This window comes from Scyliorhinus torazame, chromosome 1 (assembly GCF_047496885.1).
Source record: "Scyliorhinus torazame isolate Kashiwa2021f chromosome 1, sScyTor2.1, whole genome shotgun sequence".
Classification (NCBI taxonomy): Eukaryota; Metazoa; Chordata; class Chondrichthyes; order Carcharhiniformes; family Scyliorhinidae; genus Scyliorhinus; species Scyliorhinus torazame.
The window spans coordinates 387,166,290-387,186,600 of record NC_092707.1 but is presented as its reverse complement, the minus strand read 5'-3'; the positions used below and the strand labels follow the sequence as shown (position 1 = coordinate 387,186,600).

Below are 20,311 nucleotides of genomic sequence, written 5' to 3'. Positions count from 1 at the left end.
TTTCCAACCTTTTGTTTTGATGTAATACAGTTAGTTCACTTTCCCCCATTGTTTAATAAATGCTTTGTTCTGTATGTTAATCAGTAAATTCTTGTGAATTATAGAATCTACAGTGCAGAAAGAGGCCTTTCGGCCCATCGAGTCTGCACCGGCCCTTGGAAAGAGCACACCTCCATCCCATCCCCGTAACCCGGTAACCCCACCTAACCTTTTTTTTTGGACACTAAGGGCAATTCAACATAGCCAATCCACCTAACCTGCACATCTTTAGACTGTGGGAGGAAACCGGAGCACCCGGAGGAAACCCACGCTGACATGGGGAGATGTGCAGATTCCACACAGACAGTGACCCAAGCTGGGAATTGAACCTGGGACCCTGGAATTTATTCAGTAACTTTATTCCACAGTTTCAAAACAAATAGCAAAGTCAGGATTTATCAAGCCAGGTTTCACTCTGGGGTCTCACTTGTCCAGTATTATCAGATGGGATCGTCGTTACACAAGCTAGCCACTCCGTTTCATCAAAGTCGCTGCAAAAGAAAAATAAAATAACCACCACTTTCTCAGAGCAACGGGGGATGAGCAGTTTATGCCAGTTAGCCCTACATCCCAAATCTGATTTGTTTTAAATTAAGAGCATAAGCAAGGAATGCCCAGGGCTGCAGCGTGAAAATGAAAGAATTTGGCAAGTTTTAAAAAAGATATATCCTCAGAAATAGTCTCATTCTGGAGGGCAGCACGGTGGTGCAGTGGGTTAGCCCTGCTGTCTCATGGCGCCGAGGTCCCAGGTTCGATCCCGGCTCTGGGTCACTGTCCATGTGGAGTTTGCACATTCTCCCAGTGCTTGCGTAGGTTTCGCCCCCACAACCCAAAGATGTGCAGGCTAGCTGGATTGGCCATGTTAAATTGCCCCTAATTGGAAAAATGAATTGGGTACTCTAAATTTAAATTAAAAAAATAGTCTCATTCTTTAAATTGTTTTTGGGAAATAAATTATATTTCCCTCACCTGTTAGTAATTGTTACTGAACCGGGAGAGAAATTTAAATCTTTGTTTTCTTGGGTGAAGTGCAGTTCTTTACTTTCACTGGGGTGGCACGGTGGCACAGTGGCTAGTTAGCACTGCTGCCTCACAGCTCCAGGAACCAGGGTTCAATTCCGGCTTAGGGTGGCTGTTTGTGTTGAGTTTGCATGGTCTCCCCGTGTCTGCGTGGGTTTCCTCTGGGTGCTCCAGTTTCCTCCCAGTCCAAAGATGTGCAGGTTAGGTGGAGTGGCCATGATAAATTGCCCTTAGTGTCCAAACGGTTAGGTGAGGTTGCTGGGTTACAGGGATAGGATGGAGACTTGGGCGGAGGTAGGGTGCTCTTTCCAAGGGCCAGTGCAGACTCAATGGGCCGAACGGCCTCCTTCTGCACTGTAAAGTCTATGATTCTATGTTCATCTGGTCACAGTATGGGAAATATATAAACTGAAGAGATATAACTAACTTGAAACTTCCCTTCTAATAGCCACAACAGCTGTCAACATTGTCAAAGCTCTTTTCTTTTTTTAGACAAAGCGTCATCTGGACTTGAAATGTGAGCTCTTTTCTCTCCCTACAGATGCTGCCAGACCTGCTGAGATTTTCCAGCATTTTCTCTTTAGTTTCAGGTTCCAGCATCCGCAGTAATTTGCTTTTATTTATTGTACAAAATATTCTGTTCTAAATAAGTCGATAAAACATTGGCCTTTCGGCCCATCGAGTCTGCTGTACCATTCAGTCATGGCTGATATGATTCTCATCCCCATTCTCCTGCTTTCTCCCCATAACCCCTGACCACCATATTAATCAAGAACCTATCCATCTCCGTCTTAAAGGCACTCAGTGATTTGGTCCCCACAGCCTCCTTCGGCACAGAGTTCCACAGATTCATCACCCTCTGGCTGAAGAAATTCCTCCTCTCAGTTTTAAAGGATCATCCCTTCAATCTGATTTAATCAGAATCGACCTCACAATTTGAACAATGCCTGCCCCCATTTTTTTTTTAATCAGGTTTATTTCAGTTCTGAGAAATGTAAATAAGAGGGCACTGTAACCATTTAGAATACCGTACACAACAAAGACTTTAGTATTTGCCCCATAGAGTATGCTGCAATGGCCAATGGATTGAATTTAATAGCCCAGATTATTTTCCTCCATGAATGACACCTCAGGAAGAGCGAGTATGGTTTGAGACATGCTGATATTATATTTCATAGCACAATCAAACAAATATCAGTTCTGCTCTCAAAAAAGTACTTTGAGAGTCCTGTACAGAGCTTTGACACCTGATTGCTCAGAAGCTATAAGATGCTGGACAGAAAATTCTTATGTGTTTCAGTTATACAATCTCACTGTATTCATACACAGTGACATTAAAGTGGTTAAAAAAAAGTGTAGCATTGACAAAGTAAAATCTCAAACAGCTGTAACACATTCACTATATCCCCCAACAAACCTCAAGCAATCAACATGTTGGTGCTCGAAGCACAGCTGGAGCAGAAATCTGGCTGGAATTCATCGCATGTTGTAATGCCACAAGACCACACTCTAGTCCCTTATGCCAACTGCTTGCCAGAACCATGCACAAGAAATTAGATCTCACCAATGCAGCATTGATGAAAGGCATGTGTATGTGGAAATGCTGCCTCTTGAAAGATCTAGGTGTGAATCCAGTGTTCTGGATGGGAGGGGGGTTAATTTAAGCAGCCCCGATTTCTTCTCTCACCACCAAACGGTAAGCAGAAAAGGGGATTTGATTTTGATTACCTCCTTGAAAGGGTTGGCATATTCCTCGACCCCTCAGTTTGGATGTGATCGAATTTTCAATTAATAACTCCACAACAAACTTGAATAGGTGTGAACAGAGGGGTTTATTTTTATTCGCAGACTGAAAAGCAAATTCAGGGTCACAACGTAACCCCCTGTGCATTCATACATAAACGAGGGAAAGAGAAAGAGATTAACAGAGCAAAGGCCACAGAATAAAGAATCATTGCTTCAGGTGAGCTCAGAATCAAAGTCCATTGGTGTATGCTTTCAGAGATCGGCAGCTTGACAACTGAAAACGATGCTAGATAATTAACTTTTCCATTAGAGAAGACTTCCTACAATGAACTAGGATCGCAGAGATGAATTATTCTGGCAGGCACTGGCATCAAAGTTCAGAGGTTAGTGGGGCTGAGGGATGATAGGGGATTTAGGGTTGTTGCTGTTACTTTATTAAAATAAAAACGACAAACTGTCTGTATGATATAGTTAAGCTTTTGTATGTAAGAATTTGATAATGTTTGGAATAAAATATATGTTAAAAGAAAAGTTCAGAGGTTTCAGTAGAAAACAGTGGCTGGAATTTTCCAGCCGTTCCCGCGGGATCGTCCTGCCCTGCCGCCAGCGAACACTCGCTGCAGGTTTCCCGGCAGTGGGGGTTGTATACACTGGGAAACCCAGTGGATAGCAATGAGGCCAGAAGATCCTGCCATCAACCAACGGCAGGCCCCCGCGAAACACACAAGGGGGCACAGAAAATTTGCCCAATGTAGATGGGGAAGGTAGGATTGGGCAGGCACACAAAGCTGGACAGAGCCACTTTCTGAGCTGCTACTTGGTAGATGAAATGAAAAATCGCTTATTGTCACAAGTAGGCATCAATGAAGTTACTGTGAAAAGCCCCTAGTCGCCACATTCCGGCGCCTGTTCGGGGAGGCTGGTACGGGAATTGAACCGTGCTGCTGGCCTGCCTTGGTCTGCTTTAAGCCAGCTATTTAGCCCAGTGTGCTAAACCAGCCCCTGTAAGATGCAAGATGGCAGACTGGTTTGTAGTAAAGCAGGACTGTACAATTGGTTCTCCCAGCTTGGGTGGATTGGGGGATCAGGTCACATGACTCCCACCTCTCCACTTTGACTTTGACAATGAGGGGCTTTTCACAGTAACTTAATTTGAAGCCTACTTGTGACAATGAGCGATTTTCATTTCATTTCATTTCATTTCATTTCATGACAGGGCGTATATTCTTTTGTCTAGGTTCTCGAGATTCTTAATTTAAATTTTTTTTTTTTTTTTAAAAAGAGTATCTAATTTCTTTTCCTCCAATTAAGGGGCAATTTAACGTGGCCAATCCACCTACCCTGAACATATTTTGGGTTGCGGGGGTGAGACCCACGCAGACACGGGGGAAGAATGTGCAAACTCCACACGGACAGTGCCCCTGGGGCGGGATCGAGCCTGCTCGCCCTCCCGCGCCGTGAGGCAGCAGTGCAAACCACTGCACCACCGTGTACCCAAGATTCTTAATGGTTGGAACATTAACAATCTCAAAGGAAAATCCATAAGATATAAGAGCAGAATTAGGCCACTCGGCCCGTCGACTCAGCTCCGCCATTCAATCACGGCTGATATGTTTCTCATCCCCATAAGCTCCTGATTAAGGAAATGTGCATAATTCATCATCCTCCTTACAAACATAGGTTTTGAAAGTTTGAATGCACATTGTAAGGCTACAGTATAGCTATGACAAACAATGCATTCAACCAACTGGAAAATACCCAGTTTCTTTGCAGCAATATGTAGAACTATACAGATAAAGTTCCAGATGCAAATCAGCAATTCACCATTGTTCAGCAGCTCTCATTTAGAACTGCACTTCCAGCAAACAAGCAGCATCATTAGATATTTTATTGCATTGATACCAGCAAGCAATACATCAATTAATGTATTTTTGTAGGAGAAAATTGACAATATCGATGAAGTTCCAAGTGATGGAAAGAGAACTTGGGCGGGATTCGCCCCTACCCGGCGGGGCGGGGGGTCCTGGTGCTGAAGAGTGGCGTGAACCACTCCGGCGGTGGGCCACCCCAAAGGTGTGGAATCCTCTGCACCTTCAGGGGCTACGCCGGCGGGGAAGGGGCTTGGCGCCACGCCAAACAACGCCGAAGGGCCTCCGCCGGCCGGCGCGAGTTGGCGCATGCGCGGGAGCGCCAGCGTGCTGCTGCTGTCATCCCAGCGCATGCGCGGGGGGGTTCATCTCCGCGTCGGCCATGGCAGAGGAATAGCAGCCGACGCGGAGGAATAGAGTGCCCCCACGGCACAGGCCCGCCCGCGGATCGGTGGGCCCCAATCGCCGGCCAGCCACCGTGGGGACACCTCCCGGGGCCAGATCCCCCCCCCCCCCCCCCCCCCCCCCCCCCGAGGTCGCCCTACACTAATTTACGCCGGTGGGACCGGCAAAAAAAACAAGAAACGGACAGCCATTCGGCCCATCGCGGGCTGGAGAATCGCCAGAAAGGGGGGGGGGTGGGGTGCGTTTGAATCCCGCCCCTTATGTATCTTGGTGACTACATTACTTAGCTACACCTCAGCCAATTAATTTCTTGGCTACCATCATCAGTGCTACACCCCAGTCTTGAATAGTGCAAAATGCTCGCTGCAGACAAAACTTTAATTTGTAAGGACAAAACCTATAATTGCACCCTTAGATGTTCTTCATTGTTCAAGTGGACACAGTATGAACATTTCACACACCCTATACTTAAGTTCTAGCTATAAAAGTGTGGAAATGTGAGAACTTCAATTACAATTATAGTTTGGCATGAAATAATTATGCACTAAGATCTAATTTCTATAATTATACTTTTACTTTAAGGCAGCAATAAAAACAGTATACAACGGCGCTGGAACAAGTGCCAGCTCTTATACGATTCTTGACCCAACTCTCATCTGATAATCTCAAACATACGCATAAACACATTCAATGTTGCATATGGGATGCAATTATTGTCAGTGTTAAGGGCAACATATGGCATAATTGAAATAGTTTTCTAAAGCTGCAATTCACCTACACCCACCCCTATAGTATATTAAATTTCTAATAATCACAAGAAGGTTTTGGAAAGCAAGAATTCAAGCATTTTCCCTGGTTCACATTATAATAATAGATTTAGCTGTGTGTCTTCATATGTTCAGTAACAAAAATTCCATTTGTAAGCGTTCAGCTTCAAGTTTCAACTTTACATACTTCCAACTCAACCATTTGGAGTGTGTTTGACTAGATTTGTGAGGATTTCCCGGAATGCAATCTGCATCACAGGAAATACAGGGACATGCACACCATATTCTCTTTAATAAACCATATTCGCGGTAATAAAATCTATTATGAAAATTCAGCCTGCAAAAACAAAATGTAATATCAGGAGATAGAAAATGGGTGACCAAAAGGCAGAGCAAGAGTGGGACGGTAGTGCAGGTGTCCCCTGCGGTCATCTCCCTGCAAAACAGATATACCGCTTTGGATATTGTTGAGGGAGATGGCTCACCAGGGGAAGGCAGCAGCAGCCAGGTTCATGGCACCGTGGCTGGCTCTGCTGCGCAGCTGGGCAGGAAGAAGAATGGCAGGGCTATAGTGATAGGGGACTCAATCGTAGTAATCTCAGGATTGCTACCAGTGCCACGAGCTAGTCAGAGTAGGAATGTCAGGACAGATAGGATGAATGCGTGGCTCGAGAGATGGTGCAAGAGGGAGGGATTCGGTTCTGGGGGAGGTGGGACCAGTACAAACCGGACGGTCTGCACCTGGGCAGGAATGGAGCTGATGTCCTTGGGAGGAGGGGGGGGGGGGTTGCTAGAGCTGTTGGGGAGAGTTTAAACTAATGTGGCAGGAGGATGGGAGCCGATGCAGGAAGTTGGAAGGTAGTAAAACAGGGACAGAAACAAAAGGCAGTAAGGGGGAAAGTGTAAGGCAGAGAAGCCATAGTCAAAAATCAAAAAGGGCGACAGTACAAGGTACAGTGACTGAGGGGAGCTCAGTGAATAGGACCAGGAATACTAAAAGGAATAAAACGGGAAGTAAAAACTTTCATGGTAAGCGACGCGGCAGGTTGTTACATGAAGATATGGGTTCAATGACAAGTAAAATTAGGAGAAAAGTTAAGAAGAAATATAACTTAGGAGAGGTTACTGATCAAGGTGTTAAGATTCAGAACAGAGGTAGAAAAGCCAACATAAGTGTACTTTACCTGAATGCTCGTAGTATTCGGAATAAGGTAAATGAATTGATGGCGCAAATCATCGTGAATGACTATGATTTAGTGGCCATTACTGAAACATGGTTAAAGGATGGTCACGACTGAGAGTTAAATATCCAAGGGTATCAAACTATTCGGAAGGACAGAGTAGATGGTAAGGGAGGTGGTGTAGCTCTGTTATTTAAGGATGACATCCGGGCAATAGTAAGGGATGACATCGGTGCTATGGAGGATAAGGTTGAATCCATTTGGGTGGAAATCAGGAATAGTAAGGCGCAAAAGTCACTGATAGGAGTGGTCTATAGGCCACCAAATAGTAACAATATGGTGGGGCAGTCAATAAACAAAGAAATAACGAAAGCATGTAGAAATGGACAGCAGTTATCATGGGGATTTGAATTTACATGTCGGTTGGTTTAACCAGGTAGGTCAAGGCAGCCTGGAGGATGATTTTATAGAATGTATCCACGATAGTTTCCTAGAACAGTATGTAATGGAACCTACGAGGGAACAAGCGGTCCTAGATCTGGTCCTGTGTAATGAGACAGGATTGATTAATGATCTCATAGTTAGGGATCCTCTCGGAAGGAGCGATCACAATATGGTGGAATTTAAAATACAGATGGAGGGTGAAAAGGTAAAATCAAACACTAGTGTTTTGTGCTTAAACAAAGGAGATTACAATGGGATGAGAGAAGAACTAGCTAAGGTAGACTGGGAGCAAAGACTTTATGGTGAAACAGTTGAGGAACAGTGGAGAACCTTCCAAACGATTTTTCAGTGCTCAGCAAAGGTTTATACCAACAAAAAGGAAGGACGGTAGAAAGGAGGGAAAATCGACCGTGGATATCTCAGGAAATAAGGGAGAGTATCAAATAGAAGGAAAAAGCATACAAAGTAGCAAAGATCAGTGGGAGACTAGAGGACTGGGAAATCTTTAGGGGTCAACAGAAAGCAACTAAAAAAGCTATAAAGAAGAGTAAGATAGATTATGAGAGTAAACTTGCTCAGAATATAAAAACAGATAGTAAAGTTTCTACAAATATATAAAACAAAAAAAGAGTGGCTAAGGTAAATATTGGTCCTTTAGAGGATGAGAAGGGAGATTTAACAATGGGAGATGAGGAAATGGCTGAGGAACTGAACAGGTTTTTTGGGTTGGTCTTCACAGTGGAAGACACAAATAACATGCCAGTGACTGATGGAAATGAGGCTATGACAGGGGAGGACCTTGAGAGGATTGTTATCACTAAGGAGGTAGTGATGGACAAGCTAATGGGGCTAAAGGTAGACAAGTCTCCTGGCCCTGATGGAATGCATCCCAGAGTGCTAAAAGAGATGGCTAGGGAAATTGCAAATGCACTAGTGATAATTTACCAAAATTCACTAGACTCTGGGGTGGTCCCGGCGGATTGGAAATTAGCAAACGTGACACCACTGTTTAAAAAAGGAGGTAGGCAGAAAGCGGGTAATTATAGGCCCGTGAGCGTAACTTCGGTAGTAGGGAAGATGCTGGAATCTATTATCAAGGAAGAAATAGCGAGGCATCTGGATAGAAATTGTCCCATTGGGCAGACGCAGCATGGGTTCATAAAGGGCAGGTCGTGCCTAACTAATTTAGTGGAATTTTTTGAGGACATTACCAGTGCGGTAGATAACGGGGAGCCAATGGATGTGGTCTATCTGGATTTCCAGAAAGCCTTTGACAAAGTGCCACACAAAAGGTTGCTGCATAAGATAAAGATGCATGGCATTAAGGGGAAAGTTGTAGCATGGATAGAGGATTGGTTAATTAATAGAAAGCAAAGAGTGGGGATTAATGGGTGTTTCTCTGGTTGGCAATCAGTAGCTAGTGGTGTCCCTCAGGGATCAGTGTTGGGCCCACAATTTACATAGATGATTTGGAGTTGGGGACCAAGGGGAATGTGTTCAAGTTTGCAGACGACACTAGGATGAGTGGAAAAGCAAAAAGTGCAGAGGGATTTGGATAGGCTAAGTGAATGGGCTAGGGTCTGGCAGATGGAATACAATGTTGACAAATGTGAGGTTATCCATTTTTGGTAGGAATAACAGCAAAAGGGATTATTATTTAAATGATAAAATATTAAAACATGCTGCTGTGCAGAGAGACCTGGGTATGCTAGTGCACGAGTCGCAAAAAGTTGGTTTACAGGTGCAACAGGTCATTAAGAAGGCAAATGGAATTTTGTCCTTCATTGCTAGAGGGATGGAGTTTAAGACTAGGGAGGTTACGCTGCAATTGTATAAGGTGTTAGTGAGGCCACACCTGGAGTATTGTGTTCAGTTTTGGCCTCCTTACCTGAGAAAGGACATATTGGCACTGGAGGGAGTGCAATGGAGAGTCACTAGGTTGATCCCAGAGTTGAGGGGATTAGATAATGACGAGAGGTTGAGCAGCCTGGGACTGTACTCCTTGGAATTTAGAAGGATATGGGGGGGGATCTTATAGAAACATATAAAATTATGAAGGGAATAGATGGGATAGATGCGGGCAGGTTGTTTCCACTGGCGGGTGAAAACAGAACTAGGAGGCATAGCCACAAAATAAGGAGAAGTAGATTTAGGACTGAGTTTAGGAGGAACTTCTTCACCCAAAGGATTGTGAATCTATGGAATTCCTTGCCCAGTGAAGCAGTACAAGCTCCTTCATTAAATGTTTTTAAGATAAAGATAGATAGTTTTTTGAAGAATAAAGGGATTAAGGATTATGGTGTTCGGGCCGGAAAGTGGAGCTGAGTCCACAAAAGATCAGCCATGATCTCATTGAATGGCGGAGCAGGCTCGAGGGGCCAGATGGTCTACTCCTGCTCCTAGTTCTTATGATTTCTCCCCAACTCCTCAAATTTTTTGTATTTATAATTAACCTATTAATTTTAAGAATTAGGAATGTAATCTAAATGTCAGGTATTGAAGTCAAACTTTTAGTAGCATTTGTAGGTACAGATTCATAAGACACTTTTAGTCACAGGTTCACTTTTGTTTCCTCTTGTAGAACTGTAATCTTGCATAGTAATTTGGAGTTGAATATAACCAAGGCCTTCAAATATATATAATGAATATGGATCCTAGTTAGGGCAGCACGGTGGCACAGTGGTTAGCACTGTTGCCTCACAGCGCCGAGGACCCGGGGTCAATCGCGGTCCCGGGTCACTATCCCGTGCGGAGTTTTAATTTTCCCAGTGTCTCACCCCCACAATCTGAAGATGTGCCTGATGGGTGAATTGGCCACGTTAAATTGCCCCTTAATTGGAAAAAAATTGGGCACTCTAAATTAAAAAAAAAATTATAAGCAAGCCTGTGCCCAATATCTGGACTCAAAAGACAGATATGTATATATATGTATATGATTCGCTGATCCCGACCCACGCCTCTCACAGACATCCTCCATCCCCTCAAACAGGCAGCTCATCCTAGACTTTGCAAGGTGCATCCTGTACACTACCTTCAGCTGTATTAGCCCCAGCCTCGCACATAAAGTCGAGGCATTTGCCCTCCACAGCACCTCGCACAGGTCCCTCCCCCAGCGCTACCCCCAACTCTCCCTCCCACTTTGCCTTAACCCCATCCTCTTCCAAAATCCTTCCGTAAATCGCCGAGACGACCCTTCTCCAACTCCCCTGCTGACTGCACTGCCTCCAGCATTGAGGGGGCAGGTGCTATTGTGAAGTTCGGGAAGACCTTCCTTGCAAAGTCGTGCATCTGCATGTACCTGAAACACTGGCTGCGCGCCAGCCCAAATTTCTCATCCAGCTCCTCCAAACTCACAAATTGCCCTCCCAGAAACAGATCATTCATTTCCTTATTCACCCTCTCTTCCCGTCCCCGGAACCTTGCGTCCATCCTCCCTGGCTCGAACCCATGATTCCCTCTGATCCGCATTCCCCCGAACAGCTCCCTAAAATGCTGCCTAAACTGCCTCCAGATCTTCAGCGTGGCCACCACCACTGGACTCACTGAATGCTTCCCTGGGGCTATCGGGAGTGGCGTTTAGGTTGTGCTGGGAATTAGATGTATTTGCAGTTGTTCTACAATAGTTGTTTAGTGTTAGTTATTTATTATTTATTTTATCCTAGTTATCTAATCATGCAGTTGTTCTACATTATTTATTTTAAATTACATGTTCTGTATCATAGAATTTACAGTGCAGAAGGAGACCATTCGGCCTATCGAGTCTGCACAGGCTCTTGGAAAGAGCACCCTACCCAAGGTCTACACCTCCACCCTATCCCCATACCCCAGTAACCCCACCCAACACTAAGGGCAATTTTGGACACGAAGGGCAATTTATCATGGCCAATCCACCTAACCTGTAGTTCTGTAGTTCATCATTCACTTCGGCCAGTTTACAGAACATGACATGGTACCAGGATTGATGATTTATCAAGAACTTGAAGATTCTGTACAAAAAAATCTGAACCACTAAAGGTAACTCTACAGGATATGAAAGGAAACAAACATTTGCGACTAACCTTGCAAACTACTGCCCTCTGGTGCTCAACACGCAGTAAAACTTTGAAGCCTGGAATGAAAGACATCTAGGCACCTCAACACCTTTGGTTTACCAGTAATGTAGACGGAAATTGAAGGGTGTTTAAGCAACAGTTTAAACTTTATGTTGCAGCCCTTGGTCTGCAAGCACAGCCCGATGAGAGGCGTATCGCATTACTGCTCACTGTAGCAGGTCCCCAAGCAATTGAGATCTTCAATACTTTTGCATTTGAAAACGAGGATGACAGCAAAAGCTTTGAAGAAGCGCTTAAACAATTCAATCAGCATTGCCCCCCTCGAAAAAATAAAACCAACAAGCGCTATATATTCCATATGCGTACCCAGAACATGGGAGAGGCATTTGATAGCTTCCTCATCGACTCCTAGTCGCCAATGATACGAGACCAGATTAACTAAGTGCGCGAGTGGCTTCTGCGGGAAAGAGACCTGCAACTTGAAAGTGCTATTCAAATATGTCACGCTAGTAAATCTTGCTGCAAAGCTGCTCGACAAGTTGAATCTCCGTAGTTTTGACGCGAAGACAGAAGAGGTGGCAGATGCCGTTGACGCAGCTGAAGAAACATGCTCCCAGTGCGGACAGCCATTTTGAGCGGTCTGCCCAATCCTCCAATTTGTGTCCGCGTGGTGACAAATGGCATATGCCATGGCAATGCCTTGTTTATGGAAAAATGTGCTCCATCTGTAATGGCAGGAATTATTTTGCGACCCAATGTTATACAAGAAAAAGGCCTGCCCAAAGAGTATCAGCGCTATTGATGAGAGGTGTCTAGAGAACACATTCTTTGTAGACGATCTCCAGCGAAGAGAGACTCAAGTTATATCAAACAGAAATGTATTCGTACCAATCTACAGCAAGGGGAATTGAAGGCAGATAATCATAAAGATAAATGGGCGGTGCCATTAAAGATAAATGGCACAGCGATAACAGTCAAGCTTGACTCTGGTGCGAGGGCCAACCTCATCAACCTGTCTGATATAAAAAAAGCTGCAAATGCAACCAAAAATAGTTACCAGAATAGTATTAAGAGATTATAATGGTAATGAAATCTCGTCGTTTGGAGTCCGTGAGCTTGATGGCGGTGTGAAAAACAAAATCTACAAAGAGGTTTGCCGATAAGTCTACAAAATGCCTCAAGCCATGTGTGATGCAACCACCAGAAGAAACATATAGCAGTCCTAAAGCATCTGAACATACAGCACAAACACAACAAAATGATGATACATCAATATATGAAGAAAATCAAACAGCAAATCTTAACGAACATGAAGATCCTGTGCCTGTTCTGCACTGAGGAGATCTACAAGAATAAGGCACAAGCCAGAAAGACTGAACTTGTAACAGACTGTAAAGTAAAACAAAAGATATCTGAACATGTATATAGTCATGCATATCATGATGAAATGGAAAAAGTAATTTCATGCTTGTCAATGATTTTCTTTTACAAAGCAAAGGGGATGTGATGATATGCATAAGGCAAGTTTGTACATAATATTATGCATGACCTCCGACCACAAGGTGGCATTGTGACCCTGTGATCTGGGAGTAGGTCGTGCTGGGAGATAGATGTATTTGCAGTAGTTCCATAATCGTGGTTTAGTGTTAGTCGCTTATTATTTCATTTCTCCTAATTATCTAATCACGCAGTTGTTCTACAATAAATTATTTTAAACTACATGTTCTGTAGTTCATCATTCATTTCAGCCAGTCTACAGAACATGACAGCGCTGTTGCCAACACCCGCAATCCTGACCCTCTGCAAGAGCCCGTCTCCATCCTCACCCACAAAGCCCCCCTCGGGTCCATCCCTGAATCTTCTTTGCATTTGCTGCCCAATAATAATACATCAAATTTGGGAGGCCTAGCCTCCCCTCCCCCCGCAGTATCACTTTCCTAATCCTTGCCACCTTCCCTGCCCACAAACAAGGTCAGCCTGTTCACCCCCCCCTAAAAAATGCCTTGGGCAAAAAGATCGACAGGCACTGAAACAAGAACAGCAGCATCTTTGATTAAGCATTCTGTGGGAAATGTTAGTGATCAAGGATTTTGATGATTCTATAAGAAACATATCAAGTTACTCACAGCTTTATTTTAATATTTTTTGATTTAGATTAGAAAACTCTGGCCCTAAACCAATGGCCATTGTCCTACTTAATATTGTAAGAATTACTTGTGGAAGGAATAATGAGTAAAAAGTGTATTCTTTTAATCACAAAGGAAGAACGAGAGAAGAAACTAAGCCAAAACATTGTTTAAAGCAATGTAATCTAGTTTGTGCACTTTATTGGACGCAAGTTGGCCCCAATAAAACTACGACTGTGGCTGAATAACAGCATTTACTGTATTTTACCCTGAAGTAACCCTTGTACTGAATTGTGGGACAGGGTGCTTGCCAAATGAAAAGCAATAAGTTCACCATGTGAATTAAAACAGTACTGTATAAAACTCCAGCATTTTAACTGTCAAAACATTCTAGATTTAGCATATTATGTAACCACATAGAGGAAAGCCTAGAAAACATCTGTACAAACTGGAGCCTTGCTTTGCATACCCGATACTCAAAAGATTCATTCTCCTACATTTTGACTTGAACCAGAAAAAAAAAATTCTACTTGAAAAGTTCAGCTATTGTAAAGACTTAGGCCTTGGCTGTATATTTTACCTCAGCCATTGGGAGATGCTCTCATTGCAAGGGACAGTTACAGAAGTCTCCCCATCCGAAAGATTCCAGCAAATCAAACCATTTTTACCAGTTCTGATGAACATACCGTCTAATCTTTATTTGTAGTGGATGGGCAATTTATTGAAGTGTAGGTCCTTTAATATTTTGTGCAGTCACTGGTAACTTGAAGGGGTTGACTTGTTTGGCACCTGGGTGGAAGCTCCCAAGTTACTGTGCAGCCACTTGGCTTAGAGGGAACATTAGTTCCAATGTTTATACTCACAACAGGTTACCAGATAGCAAGTACTGTATTGATAAAAATGGACTTTAATTTCTCGAAAGTTGTCCCAAAGAAATACGTATCTTGAAACCAGAGGAACGAACACTGAAATCCATCATGGACAAATTGACCAGAATCCATCAATAACTTGTAACTAAAGCATCCAACACAAGGTAATAAAGCAAAACAGCATAATATACAAGCAGTGACACATTTTCTAGAAATATACTGCAAAGGCTTTTGTAGTGGAAGCATGCAGTATTCAGTGGTAGACACTAATCAGGAGGGAGGCGGAGAAAAATGAAACCAAAATTCTGCAAATACCATAATGCAACGCACAAATGAAAAATTACAGGCTAATTTTGATCAAACATAGTTTTGCCGTACCTGCAGCAATTTTCCCATATAGACCTTCATCTTGTGTTGACTCGTCATCAGCAAGAGCTTCAATGGTCACTTCTGGAAACTGCAGTAGACCACTGGTGACTTGCGCTGCGAGCTCACACATGCTTCACTCTGAAATAGAATAAGTCAAAATTAATGGAGTGTTACAGATGAATTAGAATTTTAGCAGTTATAACTTATAAAACACTAAGCAGCGTTTTATATATTTTTATAATTGTTATAATTTCTTTAGCGATAAAAACAACAGATTTTTGTGACAAATTTTATTTTCATTAAAAGCATATTTTGGGGTTGAATTCCAATGCTATCCATTATTCTGTGAAAACATTTCAAATACTACTTTAAATGATATTTTAAATATGCTTTTCAGTTTTAAAGCTCAAAATACATCGCAAAATAGTATGCAGGATGCACCATTTGGAATTAGATATCTGATATTTAGTAGCACTTGAGTTGGGTTTAGCTGCGCTCGGGGTAGTTCATTGCTCTGCTATAACTGGGTATGACCCCAAACTATTAGCAGCATTGGGATGGGGCTGCTGGGGTTTCGCAGCATTTGCGGACTATATAGTCCAGTGCCCTAGAGATGGAAAACATTGGGGCTTATGGTGGACCAGGGGCATGCAAGGATGTGGGATTTTATCGACTCCTGGATTCCTGGTATTGATCAGTAATGAAAGAAAGAGTTACATCGGTCTCTCACTGGTTTGAAACTTTCTTGGAGATCTTTGTAATGTTTAACCTCTCAAAAGATACCAATAAATACAATAGTTATAATTTCTCAAAGCAATACCTATAGCAGACGTGATTTTTTAAATTATTTTTTTTAAGGGAAGTGGCCATCACTAGCTAGGCCAACATTTATTATCCATCCAAGTTGTGCTTGAGAAAGTGATGAGCTATTTTCTTGAACCGCAACAGTGCCCGAGGTGTAGGGACACCCACAGTGCTGATAGGGAGGGAGATCCAGGATTTTGACCAAGTGACAGAAAAGGAATGGATATATTCCCAAGTCAAGATAATGTGCGACTTGGAGGGGAACCTCCAGGTGGCGATGTTCCCAGGTACCTGACGCCCTGGTCCTGCTAGATGGTAGTGGTCGTGGATTTGGAAGGTGCTGCTAAAGGAGCCTTAGTGAGTTCATGCGGTGCATCTTGTAGATGGTACACACTGCTGCCACTGTTTGTCAGTGGTGGAGAGTGAATGTTTGTGGAATGGGTGCCAATCAAGCAAGGCTGCTTTGTCCTGGATGGTATCAAGCTTCTAGAATGCTGTTGGAGCTGTACTCATCCAGGCAAGTGGAGAGTATGCCATCATGCTCCTGACTTGTGCCTTGCAGATGGTGGACAGGTTTTAGGGAGTTAGGAGGCAAGTAACCTGCTGCAGAATTCCCAGTCTCTGACCTGCTCTTGCTGCCACAATATGGCTAGTCCAGTTCAGTTTCTTTTTTTTTTCAAATTTACTTACAAGAGCTATGGGCACCGCTGGCTGGGCCAGCATTTATTTGTTTATCCCTAACTGCCCTTCATGTCAAAGGGCATTTCAGAGTCAATCACATTGCTGTGGATCTGAAGTCACATGTAGGCCAGACCAGGTAAGGACAGCAGATTCCCTTCCCTAAAATACATTAGTGAACCAGCTGAGTTTTTAAACTCACACCCTGGGTCTCTGGATTACAATAGAACATTACAGCGCAGTACAGACCCTTCGGCCCTTGATGTTGCGGCGACCTGTGAAACCACTCTAAAGCCCATCTACACTATTCCATTATCATCCATATGTTTATCCAATGACCATTTAAATGCCCTTAATGTTGGCGAGTCCACTACTGTTGCAGGCAGGGCATTCCACGCCCCTACTACTCTCTGAGTAAAGAACCTACCTCTGACATCTGTCCTATATCTATCTCCCCTCAATTTAAAGCTATGTCCCCTCATGCTAGCCATCACCATCCAAGGAAAAAGGATTACTAGCCCAGTGACAATACCTCTACACCACCACCTCACCATCACTGATGCCTTTATTGTGTTAAAAGTGTTCTTTAAAATGAATGGTTAACTGGCTATAAAATTTAGTTTTAGCTCCTATTCATAAGCTGAGAGAAGGCTCATGACAAGCACATAGGAACTAATAATCAGTTTCTGTCCTGCATTCTTTATTTTTAAATTCTTTTCACTGATTTCCAAAAGAGGAAAGCAGGTAAACAAAATACAATACAGCATCATAATGCAACACCTCTCCAATAAACAAATAAAAACTATACAAAAAAGCAAAATTAACAGTCAACAGTAATTAACTCTTTCTTTAAAGAGACAAATGGCTGCCATCTACAAAAACAAATTCTCAGTGGATCCTCTTAATCCTCTCCAAATCTCGAAAAGACATTAACTCTTCCAACCAGGATGAAACATTGGGTGGCTCTGGAGATTTCCAGGTTAATATAAATCGGTCTGCAGGTTATTAATGCAGCAATTCCAATCACGCCTGCCATAATCTTACTGAAACTAATCAGTGCAGATGAGGCTATCACAGACCAAGACTGTGTGGGTCAATACCTAGAACTTTGGAAAGAGTGTAAAAGGATGAAGAAAAAAAAAAAAAAAAAAAAACCTGGCCAGCTTCAGGCACGACCAGAACATGTGGATATGGTCTTCAAGGGGGAGCGAGCACCCGTCTCATTTGTTGCTCGTGTTGAGGAAAAACTTACTAATTCTAGCCTTGGTAAAGTGAATTCAGTGCAGAACTTTAAATTGATGTAAGCTTAACCAAGCACAGGAGGATGTGGAGTTGACCCTAAAAAGGGCCTCCTCCCACCAGTCGTCCATAAGGTCAAGGCCAGGCTCCACTTCCCAATAATTTCTTACCTTGTGGAGAAGGGTCAAGAGGATATCATGCGATCGCATAACCTTGAAATCGAACCACTGCTAGTTTGAGGCAATGACAAAATCTCTTCCAACAATGTACTTGGAGATAGTTGAGGAAAGGATGGACAGTGCGAACAAACAAAGCCATGGGCTTGAAATAGCGATAAAGACTCAGGTAGATTAAATTTGGTTGCACGCTCGCTAAAGCTGGCAAAGTTCCCATCCACAAACAGGTCAGTAATACGTTTGAATCCCTTCTCCCTCCACAAGGCAAACACCGAGTCAAGCATGGAAGGCAAGAATAGGTGGTTATTACAAATAGGACGTAACAGCAAAGGAGTGGAAAGTTCAAAATGCTGACAAAATTGTTTCCATACTTTTAAAGTAGAAATTACAACAGGGTTTGCCGTGTATTTAGAGGGAAAAAGGGCAGTGTGGCACAAATTAAGGCAGGAAGAGAGGAGCAGCAAGAGTGCGCTTCCACAAGACACCAGTTTAAACTTGGATCATGACACCAAGCTAAACCTTTTGAATAGTGGCCGCCCAATAATAGTACAGTAGATTAGGAAGAGCTAGTCCACCAACCCATCTCCCTCTTTGAGATATCGCTCTACAGTCTCCAGGAGTCCTGGTTGCCCAGATAAATGTTGGTATCAGCTTGTTAACCCAGTTATTTTGGTAGAAAAATAGGGACACATTGGAAAAGCAAGAATCTGGGCAGAATGTTAATTTTTATTGATTGGATTCTGCCAGCTAAGGGAGACAAACTATCCCCACGCTGTAAATCCGCTTTAATTTTGGTGAACAGATGCGCAAGATTTGTTCCATGAAATGTCGCACGAGAGAGTGATGTTCACACCTAAATAGCAAAAACCAGCACCAGATATACAAAACGGTAAAATCTTTTGGGAGGATTTGTTTGGCACTGGAGTTTATTGGGGAGCACTCACTTAGTTGACATTCAATTTATAGCCAGAGAATAAGCCAAAGGCGCTGAAAATATTCATTATGTCATCAACACAGGCAACAGGGTTAGTGATATATAATAATGGTTATCGGCATAAAAGGACATACGGTGCGCCACAGCAGCTCGAAAGATGCCCTTTAGCAGTGTGGACAACTTTAAGGCTATTGACAGGGATCCTATGGTCAAGGGAACGAGCAGTGGAGATAGAGGACACCCTTGAAGGGTTCCCCTGGATAAGGGGAAGTACTACATGAAGAGTTAGTGTGTATACTCGCAGTAGGAGGGAGGTATAAAGAAGGCAAATCCATGAAGTACATTTTGGACCGAACCTAAATTTACCCAAAATTGCAAACAGATAATCCCACTCCTCCCAGTCGAAAGCCTTCTCCACATCCAGAGACAACGCCAGAGATGGTCAAGACAGTTGGGAAAAGTATATCAAGAAGGTGACGTATATTTGAGGATAATTGGCATCCCTTTACAAAGTCAGTTTGGTCATCAGATATTATATCGGAGAGACATGGCTCCAAGAGGCAGGCTAGGACCTTAGCTAACAGCTTTACATCTGCACTTAAAAGTCATATAGGCCAATACGAGCAACAGTCTTCAGGGTCCCGGTCTTTTTTGAGTATAAGGAAATCCCCAGAACCTCCAGGTTTCCATCAAAGGGTGTTAAAAGGAAGTAGGGGAGCACATTGTAGATTTTCTATTATAATCTTCCAGAGTTCCCAAGATTCAGGGGTAGCTCCCCTGGATTGAAAAATTTCACATGTCACTCCACTTTTTAAGGGTGGAAGGGGGAGACCAGGGAATTACAGACTAGCCGAATGTCTGTGGTGGGGAAATTGCTGGAGTCTATAATCAGGGATGGGGTAACTTAACACCTTGAAAAAGTTTGGTTTATCAAGGAGAGCCAGCATGAATTTGTGAAGGGAAGGTCATGCCTGACTAATTGAATTTTTTGAGGTGACTAAGGTAGTGGTCAGGGGAATGTCTATGGATGCCATTTATATGGACTTCCAGAAGGCATTTGATAAAGTCCCACGCAAGAGACTGTTAACTAAGGTGGAAGCTCACAGAGTTGAGGGCAAATTTGCATGTTTCGGAAATTAGTTGAGTGGCAGGCGACAAGAGTGGGGACAATAGGTAATTACTCAGGAGGTGACTAATGGTGTGCCACAGGGGCCTCAATTATCCATACTATTCATTAATGACATGGATGATGGCACAGAAAGTCATATATCCAAATTTGTAGATGATAAAAAGTTAGGTGGCATTGTAGGACAGCCTAGATGATATGATAAAATTGCAAGGAGATATTGACAGACTCGGTGAATGGGCAAAATTCTGGCAGATGGAATTTAATTTAAGCAAGTGAGAGATTACCCATTTTGGACCAAAAATGGATAGAGCAGAGTACTTTCAAATGGAAGGAGGTTAGGTACAGTGGGTGTCCAAAGAGATTTGGGGGCTCGGATGCATAGGTACTTAAAATGCTAGAAACAAGTATAGAAAATAATCAAAAAGGCTAATGGAATGTTGGCCTTTATATCTAGAGGATTGGAAT

At 43.1% G+C, this 20,311-nt stretch overlaps 1 protein-coding gene across 3 annotated transcripts in view; it reads right to left on the bottom strand.

Annotated features, from left to right (window-relative positions):
• Window positions 1-20,311, bottom strand: part of ahctf1 (AT hook containing transcription factor 1) — a 148,499-nt gene that overhangs the window by 110,325 nt on the left and 17,863 nt on the right. For all 3 annotated transcript variants that reach the window (XM_072512848.1, XM_072512856.1, XM_072512853.1), the window contains exon 2: window positions 14,896-15,024. In XM_072512848.1, coding sequence (XP_072368949.1) covers window positions 14,896-15,016 — 121 coding nt within the window. In that variant the 5' untranslated portion in view covers window positions 15,017-15,024. The remainder of the gene's footprint in view (window positions 1-14,895; window positions 15,025-20,311) is intronic.